At 38.2% G+C, this 12400-nt stretch overlaps 2 protein-coding genes across 3 annotated transcripts; one reads left to right on the forward strand and one right to left on the reverse strand.

Annotated features, from left to right (window-relative positions):
* The first annotated feature begins 834 nt into the window (after positions 1–834).
* LOC108906532 (cytochrome c oxidase assembly protein COX16 homolog, mitochondrial) lies at positions 835–1327 on the forward strand. Its single transcript, XM_018709830.2, has 2 exons — positions 835–1001; positions 1070–1327. The coding sequence occupies exons 1-2, from the start codon at positions 880–882 to the stop codon at positions 1245–1247; spliced, it is 300 nt and encodes a 99-aa protein (XP_018565346.1). The 5' UTR covers positions 835–879; the 3' UTR covers positions 1248–1327.
* A 637-nt stretch (positions 1328–1964) lies between these two features.
* On the reverse strand, positions 1965–12052 carry LOC108906540 (protein ENL). Of its 2 annotated transcripts, XM_018709849.2 has the most exons (8): positions 11607–12052; positions 11327–11553; positions 10647–10893; positions 10371–10596; positions 5874–6162; positions 5319–5819; positions 5087–5260; positions 1965–4816 (listed from the first exon to the last, which is right to left on the reverse strand). In XM_018709849.2, the coding sequence occupies exons 1-8, from the start codon at positions 11785–11787 to the stop codon at positions 4613–4615; spliced, it is 2049 nt and encodes a 682-aa protein (XP_018565365.1). In that variant the 5' UTR covers positions 11788–12052; the 3' UTR covers positions 1965–4612. The 2 variants fall into 2 exon arrangements, with proteins under 2 accessions (XP_018565365.1, XP_018565364.1); XM_018709848.1 differs by lacking the exons at positions 1965–4816; positions 5087–5260; positions 5319–5819; ... (2 more) ...; positions 11327–11553; positions 11607–12052 and adding an exon at positions 6764–8898 and having other exon boundaries at positions 6092–6162.
* Between the last annotated feature and the right edge of the window lie 348 nt (positions 12053–12400).

Here is a 12400-nt window from a genome sequence, read left to right on the forward strand (position 1 = left end):
AATTTTTTCAACAAACATTTTAAAAAGTTACAGTATCAAAATTATTTCTTATTTTAAGTAGAAAGACTATTAGAGCATTTAAAAGTGTCTTTAATGCTTGAGTGATTTTAATGCTTTTTATCAAATGTACTTATTTTCTCATGGTGACAAAAAAAATTATCTACGTGAAAATTATTTTACAAAATCAATTTCTGAGTGATCTGTGTAGGGTGAGATTTGTTATGTAATTTTAAATTTAGCGGCGGCAGAATACCTAAAACAAATATTGAGTAGGTAGGTATATAGTTGTAGAGCGTACAAGTAGATGGCGCTTGCATCTTTTACCGGCTACAGGTAATTTAACTCACTGTATTACCGATAATTGCTAGAAAAGGAAAGCAATAGAAGTTGGAGAAAGTGTCAACAGTTAGCGCTGTTAATGACCACGAATTCTGTGCAAGTTTCCTATCTATAGTACCTATCATTTATCTAGGATTATAATATACTGTTTAAATGAAAAATTGAAAAAAGGGGAATAACAAAGGTTCACTGGTCATCACGTTATTGGAAGTTTTCTAAACTAATCATGTTAATCCGATTACTCCGATCAGTAAGATCATTGCTGTTGTAGTTCGGCATTGAAACTGATTTATGTTAAAAAGCGTTTGTAAAGTATTTATTAATGTTGTAATGTTAAATTTTACGCCTAGGTCTCGATTACTTGTGTCTTTTATTCAAAACCGATTGCCACGAATCGGAAACATCAATTAAAGTAAAATCCAAATGCAATGATTAGTGATCCATCTGATCTCAAATCAGAGCTTTGCACACTCTTTTTACGTACAAAGTACAAATCAACAAAGTTAAAATTTCAAATCCACAAAGGTAACCTAACCTAAAATGGGTAGTTTTTCTAAAACCCTAAATTCTTTTTTAAAGAAAAAATCTATAAAATACGGTTTGCCGTTTCTTTTAGTGGTTCTAGGAGGTTCTTTCGGTTTGAAGGAATTTGCCCAGTTACGGTAAATATACCTTCATATATATCTAATCTTATATATTTTTATTAAAAATTGTGTATGCATATTTTTAGTTATCAATTCTCGAAGGTGTCAGTTGTGAGGCCCGAGGAAATGAAGAAGTATGGTATCGAAATGAAAAAACCTGGCGAAGTAACTATAGACACTGAGTTTGAGAAAGTTAAGAAGCTCGATATAGATAACTGGGAGCAAGTCAGGGGTCCCAGACCCTGGGAAGAGAATATTAATTAGACTTTGTAGTGTAAGTTGTGAAAGTAGTACAGAACTGTGATATTTGTAATTCTTACGAAAATAAACACGTTTATTTTAAATTTGTTAGTGATTTTTTCAGTGTTGTGAAATCAGTTCAGGAAGTGAAACGACTGGTGGATATAGATATATTTTTTTATTAATTTCTTATAAAAAATATACCAAACAAACAATAAAGATCTGAGTGTGTAGTAAACAGTGAATTGGGAACAAAAACCACAAATGATGAGTTATTTTAGGTGAAAAGTTACTATTGCGTTACGACATACCAAACAAATATCATACTCGCCCTTCCATTAAATTTAAGGCAAAAAATAGTCATTTGAAATATATCGCTAAAATTTAAAAGGCGTTCTCTACTTCAGCAATTTATCGGGGAGTATGACTATTTTATAGTAATTTCCATTGCTTTAATACTGGTATTATTTTCATTTCCGTCTAACTGGAAACATTTAAATTTAGGCAATTGAGCAACATTTTAAAAAAAAATCGGTGTGTTTTGATAAATCTTCCAGCATGTATATATCACACTGCTATTTAAATCTTCCAGTTATATAGAATTTAAACCGAGAACAGATAAAAATCGCACTCTCAAATATACAAATAAAAATACCAATACTTTTTCAATTTCGACAAAAAAAAAACTGCTTAGTCCGGAAACCACTCAAATTTTTGATATATTTGTCCCTTTTTTTGCAAATTATCCACCTAATCGAAAGCAATGTGTCCTCGAGACATCGCAAACTCAAAAATGCCACCGCTGCGTCTACAGTTAGCTTAAGTCTATCTATCAAGGGAAAAACACAAATCGTACGTCTAGCCAGGTACAAATAAACAACAAAAAAAAAATGGGGGTAAACTATTCACTGCCCTCGTCAAACGACTGTTAAAAATATCGAAGGAGACTTATCGCTAATGTTAGTGATCACTGTACAATTCGAGATTAAATTGCTTATGTCCCCCTCCGAAGACTGAATCGTAAATACTTTCAGATCTTTGATATACCACCTAAATACGTACAATATTAAATATATAGCACAAAGTTGATACCTACTGGCCGAGTAAATTGTTAGAAAACGATCAATGCTAACTAAACGTAAAAAAAATTGTTGTAACGTCAGTCCTAAGATTCCTGAAAGCTTGCGCTGGGAGAACTGGCCTAGTCTTGGGTAAATACTAATAAATTTAGAATTAAACACCCGTTGCGAGGATTCGTAATAAAACGTTCATCCCACTTCTGATCCGAAGCGCCAACTCTGAGTTTTAGATTCGATGCTGCTAAAAGCATCGAATGGCAACTTGTGACCTTCACGACTGTTAAAAATGCAACAGAACCCATAGGCGGGCAAATACAAATGAAAGAAATGGCAATGCAAACCGTTTCAGTCATGAAAATCGCGTTTTTTTTAAAAGATACGCTACAAATACGATATTTCCCACATAAAAATTCATATAATGAATTATATTTATGTACATCGAATATCGAATAAAACTGAAGGTCCAGCACGAAAAATCGTACACTGCTGATCCCGCTTCTGATCGGAAGAGCCAACTTTGACTTTTAGATTTGATGCTGCTAAAAGCATCGAATGCCCACTTCCGACACAGAATGACCATTAAAAATGCAACAGAACCCTTAGGCGGACTAATACAAATGGGAAAAAATAGCGAAGCAAGCCGTTTCAATCATGAAAATCGCGTTTTTAAAAAAATATGCTACAAAAACGATATTTCCCATGTAAAACTTCATATAATGCATTTTATTTTTATATAAATGTACATCGAATATCGAATAAACTGAAGGTCCAACACGAGAAATCGTGCAATGCTGATCCCGCTTCTGATCGGAACAGCCATCTTTGACTTTTAGATTCGATGCTGCTAAAAGCATCGAATGCCAACTTCTGACATAGAACGTCCGTTAAAAATGCAACAGAACCCATAGGCGGACTAATATAAATGGGAAAAAATAGCGAAGCAAACTGTTTGTCATGAAAATCGCGTTATTTTAAAAAATATGCTGCAAAAACGATATTTCCCACGCAAAAGTTCATATAATGAATTTTATTTTTACACATCGAATATCGAATAAATTGAAGGCCCAACACGAGAAATCGTGCAATGCTGATCCCGCTTCTGATCGGAAGAGCCAACTTCGACTTTTAAGTTCAACGCTGCTAAAAACAGACTTCAGACGTGGGCTGTTAAAAATGCAACAAAACCAAAAACTGGCCGGTCAAAAAAATTAAAATAATACAATTAAACCGGTTGAAGTTACGAAAATCATCTTGTACACAATATGAGACAGAAACGATGATATTTCCCAAGTAAAAAATTCTTATAATGAATTTATTTTTACACACAGATCAAGTAGAACCAACACCAGAAATCGTAAAACGTTGATCCCACTTCTGATCCGAAACGTTAACTTTGATTTTTGGTGCTAAGAGGGATCGAAGGGATTAACTGCCAAACTACTGACACTTGACTGTTAAAAATGCACCAAAACCTACAACCTCGCTAATTGTTGGTGAAAACAAATTAGTCTTCGCTGAAAACTCCTTAATAGTCATGAGAATGATTTTTGTACATATGATACGTTCTTATAACGATTTCCATTTTTGTACACATACACATCGAGTAAAACCGAAGACCCAACAACGAGAAATCGTGAAACGATCCCACTTCTGATCAGAAGCGCCGACTTTGACCTTAAACCTTTCCGCTGCTAAAAACGCCATGGAAAGGGATCGGATGCCAACATCTGACGTAACGGAACCCACAAGCTGGTTGATAACGGTGAGAAAAAAAAATTACTTGCAATTAAAACAATTTAATAGTCATGAAAATCGTTTTGTACAAAAACGACAACGGTATTCCCCATTTTTATACACACACACTCACACGCTGAATAAAACTAATAAATAAATATTTAAATATAATTCCTAAGTCAAATAATTTACGTTAGAAATGGTTACGGGTCAATTTTTTATGTACACTGAAAATGTTTTGCGCTTAATTATATAAAAAAAAAAAAAATGTACGAGTACGGAGTGAAATTCCTAACTTTTTACAGATCAATCGTAAACTTTCCAAGATCTAAAAGAAATGGAGATCAAAGCCCGTCAACGATATATGTACACGCACTACCCCCTTTATACACTTCCCGTTTCCGAAAAACTGCGTCCTTTCGGAAGTCGGAGATATAAGCAATTTAACCGCCGTCCGAGTAATTCCTCACACGTCTTTCCACAATTCAATAACTACGACGGGCGCAAAGACCTGCGCCGCTCGTTCCTACGGTAAAAAATACTATCCTCCCCGTTCGAACACCCCCTCTAACTACACTAAGAGATGGAGGCGAAGAAATCCTGCAGCTGCCTCACCGTCGACCTGTCCAAGAGGCAGAGGTCGAAATCGAAGGTGTGGGCCGACACCTCGTAACGCCCCGTCTCGGCGATCAGCTGCACCACCTTCTGCAGGTCCGAGTTGTCCTTCAGGCCCATTATCTTGTGCTGGAGGTCGCGCAGCATGCCCATGTAGTCTTCCGCCTGCTCAAAAAAAGCTACTTTAAAATAAAATCGGGAGAAAAAAAATTTTAACGTTTTTATCCCACTTCTGATTTGACGCCCCACGTTGGGCGCCGAAAAAATGGTAAAAGCAAGGGGAAGGGTCATTTTATTGTTTTAAATACAGTAGATTCACGGAATTATCTTCTACCTGCACCAAGATTTGTTGCGATCCTCGTCCAAGACAAGGAATTACACCAGCAGTATCTATAGATCAAATAAGGCAGTTAAATGGCGTACGCCTCCACCTACCTCATTTTTAGGCAAAGGATTTGCGTCCTCGGTGCTGGAAACCTTCCGCTCGTCGTCCGAATTGTTGTTCTCCTCCTCTTTCAACACCTTCTCCGGGGGCTGCTCCGCCTCCGGGTGGGTCTGGGGGCTCTTCCGTTTCCTCCTCCTCTCGTGATCCCTGTCGCTCTTCTTATCCTACAAAACAAACGGTTTATTAATAACGACGACAAAACCACCGAAACTTCTCCGTTACCTTCTTTTTCTCCTTCTTGTCCTTCTTCTTCGACGACTCCTCCTTCTTCTTCTCCGGCTCGGCCTTCTTCACGGGCTCCGGCGGCGGCTCGGACGGCACCCTCTGCGGGGAAGACTCCCGGCTGCTAACTTTGAGGGAATCGTCCGAGATCTCCTCCTCCTTGTACGACAAGTTGTTCGTCGACTTCTCTTTGGGCTCGACCTGGTTGGGCGTCGAGGGGGGTTCGCTCTTCGGGCTGCCGAACAGGTTGCTCTTGTCCGTGTCTCGACTGGAGGAGACCGGCGGGGGCTCTTTCGGTTCTTCCTTGACCGGCGGGGCCGCTACCGGGGGCGGTTTTTCCGATTTCTTCTCCGTCTTAGACGAGTACTTGTCCTCGCGCTTCTCCTTCCTGTCTTTCTTCTTGTGTTTGTGTTTCTGTTTGTCCTCCGACTTGTCCGAACGGGGCTTCTCCTCGTCTTTGGGCTCCTTGAGGGATTCTTTGGATTTTTCCTTCTTCTCGCTCTGAAAAACCAAAAAAAGCCATCAGCGACGACCAAATTAAATTCAGCCCCGTACCTTTTGTTGAAGCTGCGTAGCTGCGACGTTGACGGGGGCCGGATTGGCCTCCTCCTTCAAGCTGGCGCTGGACGAGTCCTTGCTGGACTTGCTTTCCCTGCTCTTGTGTTCCTTGTGCTCCTTGTCCTTGTCTCGGTCTTTGTGCTTGCTCTCCTTGTGCTCTCTCTTCTCCTTTTTGTTCTTTTTCTCCTCTTTCCTCTCCTTGTCTTTTCTTTCATCTTTGGACTGCTCCTTCTCCTTGGAACTGCTGTGCTTTTGAGGCGGAGGGCTTGGCGGCCTCTTCGGCGATCTACGATTGAACATTCAGTAATAAAACAGCAGAACCTCGCTTATTTCAACACAAAGTATTTCAGAAATCCAGACTAAAAATGGCTAAATCTTACAATCCGAAGTAAAATTCATTATTTTATATTACAACAAAGTTTCGATATTCGTAGAAATTAAATGTCATCAATATTCAATGCCTACTGGCATAAAGCATTACTTTGTACCTACTGGAGTAAGTTGCTCTGTCAGATATAACCTACAAAGTATATGACAGCTTAAATGTCATTGCTAGTCGATGCCTACAAAAACAAAGTTTTACTTTGAAGCTACTGACTAGAGTAGGTTGCTCTGTAAGATATAACCTACAAAATATATGACAGCTTACATGTCATTGGTAGTCAATGCCTACTGAAACAAAGTTTAACTTTGTACCAACTGACCTTTATTTGTAACAGTACACTTTTTATTGATTAATTTCAATTATTTGGACGTTTGTAAATGTTTTTGTGTATTTATCATAAATTTGAAACAAAAAATATATTTCTTTCCAAGACGGTACAATAATGGCTGTAAATAGCGATTCGTACATCAGAAATAAGTAGTCAATTTTAAAGTTAACTTGCCTAAAACGATTTATACAGTAAATCTATCATGCGGTCCTTTTGGGATGCGAAGTGGTCGATAACTTTCTCGTTGAAGTCTTTTATGTTCCTTATAAACAATTTTTCGATGCTGAGCACGGCTAAGTCGCTCAACCTTCCCTGACCCATCGTATTTCTTAAAAACGCCACTGATCTCCTTAAAGTCGAAAAACAACGTTCACTTTCCGCCGTCGGCATAGGGAGGGTACACAATATTTGCAAAAGTTTCACGCTCTCGGAAAAAGTAACACTCAAGTTATTGTTGAAGAACATGCGTAGCATAGCTAGGGCGCCTTCGCTGTTATAAAAATCTTCCGTGCCGTATAAAACCTCCAGTTCGGTTTTGAGCTTTACGTAGCTGACGGCTGGGTACTCCGTTTTAACTAACTTGTAGATGTCTTGCGGAAAGGCTTTTTTATAGTCTTTGAATCGGTCCGCGTGAAATAACTGCAACACTATTAAGTGGCTGTTGAAGCCGAACCTCTGTTTAACCTCGGCCATTATCATGTCGCATATTTCTAGGGAAATTCTACGTTTTGAAACGCCGGTTTTACTTTTCTCGTGTTCTCGAGGCGGTTTGTCTACGTAGTTATTTAAAATCTTATTCCTAATTTTCTCAATGTTGGTATTAAAATTGATGATACACTTGTTCACCGTTACAATGTCAAGATCACGTTTTTGTAACTGACTGGACAGTACGTCACAGTGAGGCAACACCAAACGAAAAAAATTTAACCAGTACAGGAAATCCTCGCTTCCTAAGCACTTTTTTAAACTAACAGCTTGGCTTATTGTGTCGTTTCTCGTTTCACTGCGAATAATTTGTCCTAAACACTCCACTAATTCCGTCTGGTAGGTATAAACAGTCTCCACACATTCTGTATCGAAATTCCAACACACTGGCACCGTTTTGACCACCTCATCCAACACAGCTATTCTTCTTGGCGATTTCTCAAAGAACAAGGAGAAGCTATGCAAATTAGCAAAGAATATTCGAACACCTCTATCCTGACTCGCTACTTTCTGTAAAATTAAATTTAGTCGGTGGGCATAGCAGTGAATAAAATTCGCCGATGGGTAATACTTTTTAATTTTAGTTTGAACACCTCCAAATATGCCACTCTTCACCGCTGCTCTGTCGTAGCTTTGGGCAACCAGTTTTTGAGGGCACTCGTTGATTTTGAGACATTCCAGTTCTTTTAAAATTACTTCCGTCAAGTGTTGCGAAGACGTACCCCGAGGCTTAACAAATTTCCAAAATCTCTCGGATAACACACCATTTAGAATGTATCTGAATATAAAAATTAACTGCGTTTTATTAGAGCCGTCAGTGATTTCATCTACTTGGAGCGCGATAAAGTCGGTCTGATTAATTTCCGATTTTATTTCTTCGTGGATAACCACAAGCATGGAATCTAACAGTTCGTTTTGAATTACGTTCCAGGCTCCTTTGAAAACGGTACTGTTTTCCAAATGCTCCTTAAAAATTACATCCAGTTCCGATATAAAATTTATAAGACCTTGAAATGTCCCTGGATTATCAGAACTCTCGCTTTCTTCTAACACAAAAATTCCGCAGAATAGTACACAGTCTATTATTTTGTTTAAAATGTACCTATTCTTGAATACGTTCTCGTTGTAAGTTTTTACGGTTTTTCTATACGCACTATCCAACTGCAACTTAATGTCGACTTTTCCAAGAGTGGCTAGATTGCAACAACTACTCATGTGAGCCGATGAGAGAGAATGTTTATGCACCTTTATTTTCAAATGTTTCAAATCAGTTACGCCTATTTTACACCACACTGGATCCTCGTTGCCAAACAACAGGCATGGAAAACAAAAAAATGCATTTCGTACCTCACATCCGCAAATCCATTCGGACAAATTGTACATGGAATCCCGAAAGTACCTATTAACCTTTGAGGACGTTTGTTTAATTGCCATCTTGGGCTTTGGGCGACCACCATCTTTGAACTTTACCAAGTCTTCCGTTGTAAATTTGTTTTCACTTTTTAGTTTGAAAATATTTTGAACAACACTCATGTTTGTTGATGTTTGTGCACTCCAGAAAACATTCGCGAGGTATCAAATAACAGGTCCCTACACTGAAACACAGCAACGTGATGTGTACTGCGCATAAATAACAAACAAAGCAAGCAAAGATCGGCAACAGATCTTGTAGGCTTCGTGCCGATTCGTAACACAAGATGGACTGGGGACAATGACCCACTTCTTATTTTCTTTCTCTTTTTAATAGTTTTTTTATGTAAATATTAAAAATTGACATGTGTCAAACCGCCATTTGGGGGCAAACGCGAAAAAGTTAGTTATTCTAGGGACTTTTCGTAAAATCAAGTGCAGCAACTGATGTTCCCATTTGTCCCAAAATGGCGTTTTGACATACGTCAATTTGTGCTATTTATATAAAAAAAAGGGCACAAAAATTTATTTAATGTGGTATTTCAGACGAAAATATTGGATTAATGCGTAATAACCTATCAAAAAATGTGAAAATTAAATAATTGATTATTTAGATTTATATTTCAAGGTTGGAAATTACCTCAAAATGGCAGTTGTTTGCGGTACTTAATTGATATCTAGGGACTTTAATTTTCAGATGCCTACATGTTTAAAAATATGAACTACAGGCAATTTCTAGCAAGACTACAAGCCACCACTGGTTGTAAAACAAAAAATATTTTTGCACCTGTCAAGTATATTGGATGCACAGAAGTTTAGTTTAATTAAATAGATTTAACGTAATGCATGATTATATGTACTTAATTATCGCATAATTGTGAAATATATTTTTCAAAATTAACACTTCATTTATTTATTATACCGAGTGAGTAAAATAAAACCACCTAATCAGTTCTTGTAAAATTACTGTGCAAATGTATTATTACACTTGCAATCGAAATTATTTACTGTGCAAATACAATTAAAATACTGAGCATTTAATTATAAACAGAAAATACACACTTGCTTAAAATGGAGTGGTAGTTCATATCTTGGTAATCGGAAATCACAAAGAAGCGGATGATGGATTCGTCTCACGAAAAACCGAAAAAGTTTTGGCGGATTTTGAAGCACGAAAGTGGGAAAATACTTCAAGACGACCTTCGGAAAATGATTCTCCTGCGACGGGATTATCTAGCAAGGTGTAGGCTACTTTGAAAAATAGTTTTATGGGCTCGCAGAGAATTTCTGACTTCGACGTGACTTTCAGGAGCAAAAAAGAGCAAAATACAGGGTAATTTTTACGATTTTTATAGTTTTACAAAACTTGGAAGAAAAGGATGGCCCACCAGAAAAAATAAGGAGATGTGAGATAAATAATCGAGATGTGAGGAAAACCTTCGTAACTTTTTAATGGATGGACCGATTTATACAAACCAAATATTGACGAAAGACAAAAATGTGCCGCATTTATCGTGACACGAACGAACGCTGTAACTTTAAAACTGTAAAAAGACTACAAAGAAAAGACACATTTAACACATAGAGTCCAACACCGTAACCTTCGAAATGACTGAAAAACAATTGAAAATGCACCCGTTATTAACGAAATCAATTTTTTCCTTACCTTTTGGGGCTGGGGCTTCTCGGTCTGGAACCCGGCGACTTCTCCCTCTCCTTATCCTTCTTCGAGCTCTTCTCCTTCGCCCTGTCCCTGTCCTTACTCTTCTCCTCCTTCGCTTTCTTCTTCTCCTCCTTCTTCTTCTCGGAACCGTCGGAAGACTTGTCCTTCTCCTTGGGCTTCTCCTTCTCCTTGTACGGGTTTTTTATCTTCACTTTATCCTTATCGACCGCTGAAATAAAACGATTAAAATAACGTCTTCGGAATACCGCACCGACTCACGTTTGTCTAATTTCGGAAAATTCTTAGGAACCTCCTTGGGTTTTGAGGGCTCGGGCGCCTTGCTGGTGGTTTTGGTGATGGGGGTGCCAAACAGGTTGAGGAAGTCCGTGGTTCTCGGCTCCTCGGGCTTGGTCTTGTGCTTCTTGGGCAGCTCAGCACCGCCTAGTTTCGGTTTGCTGGTCATTTGGTTTTTCTCATCGATCGTCTTGCCGTCGCCGATATCTTGGGTCGAGCCCAGTGATCCCACCTGAAAGGGGGTATGGTGGTGCTTAGGAGGTGTTTGGGGCATTTTAGGGGCCCGACATTTTCTGTCTCAAGTACTTTTAGTGTGTAATTGACGTTTTATGAACTAAATTGCTAAACGAATGCTTAATATATTCAAGTCTTTTAAATTCGATTGTGCAGTGCTTTAAACCTTTCCAGCGTAAAACGTCAATTTAAGCTCAAGTTGTTTGCGTAATTAAAAGATCTGAATGAGAAATATTTTAATTAGAACCAGTCTAAACTGGTATAGATCAGCAAAAGCACGGAATCTTCAGTAAACTACTACAGCTGTACTTATCCAGTGTCAACTGGCAAAACAATACAAAAAAGTGACATAATACATCAAGTATTACAAGTGGGCTCAATAAAGAACTTTGTGGGACACTTTCAATAATTTTTTTTTATTGTGTACTTACTATTCCTCCTCCTTTCAGTAGTTTGCTTCGGAATTCCTCAGACGGCGAGTGGAAAACAAACTTTTCTTTCTGTACGTTATGAATCGGGAGCCCTTTAGGTTGGAGCACGAGGTCATAATTGAACCTAATCTTCTTAGGTTCCTGGTTGTTCCTCAGGTAGATTTCTATAGGTAAATTGAAACCTGCGTACCCCGAAGTCCGTAACGAATAAGGAGGTTCCTTCACAACTAAAAATAAACGAACTGTACAAGTAGCTCTCTTTGGGTAAACTGCTAAGTACCTCTTTTAGGTTTAGGGAAAGTTTCGTGCAAGTGGAAAACTACTTTTTCAACGTAATAGTGGATCTCTGCTCCGTTGCAGCCCTTTACGTAGACCTCCCAATCGTGGGTGAACCCTTCCGGAGTGATTTTCGTTCTCAGAGAGGCATTGTGCCCGATTTCCAGGTTTATTGTTATGGACATGTTTCACTTAAACACATTCCAGTTTGATCAAGAACATCTTTCATGCTATTCTCCTTCATTAAGAATTCGTCAAGTAATATAATTTAATATTAACCTAATTTTAGATTTTCTCTACATGAGGTAAGAGGCTTGCACTGCTGCTTGTATCTAGTTCCTAATGACTTTTCACAAATTAGGATACGTGGGACCTGACTGAATAACTGATTTATAATAAGTTTTTTGAGATCATAACATTTTTATTTTTATAAACAAACGCGATATTTATCAATAATCAGTCAGGTTTGACACTAATTTGCAAAGAGAAATAAACCTTAATTCCCTAGACTCTCAACTACAGTTTCCTGTAATCACTCCACAGACAAGCCAGTGTCTTATTAACTTTTTGGAACTAAAACTGCCTTCTACTAAGCTGTAAGGACAAACTTATTACTTTCATTACTCGATCAAATGATTCTATTCAATATCATTTCTACCTCATTCAGTAGATCTTCAATGTCCAGCTCCACCTCTTTCTAGGCGTCACCGTGCGGCAATCAGTGGATAATCTAGGTCCCTGTAAAAGCACAGCGTGGCGTTATGCGCCACCTTCCGTTGATGAACTGTAATGAGTATT

The sequence above is a fragment of the Anoplophora glabripennis genome, unplaced genomic scaffold (genome assembly GCF_000390285.2).
Source record: "Anoplophora glabripennis isolate ALB-LARVAE unplaced genomic scaffold, Agla_2.0 scaffold116, whole genome shotgun sequence".
Lineage (NCBI taxonomy): Eukaryota > Metazoa > Arthropoda > Insecta > Coleoptera > Cerambycidae > Anoplophora > Anoplophora glabripennis.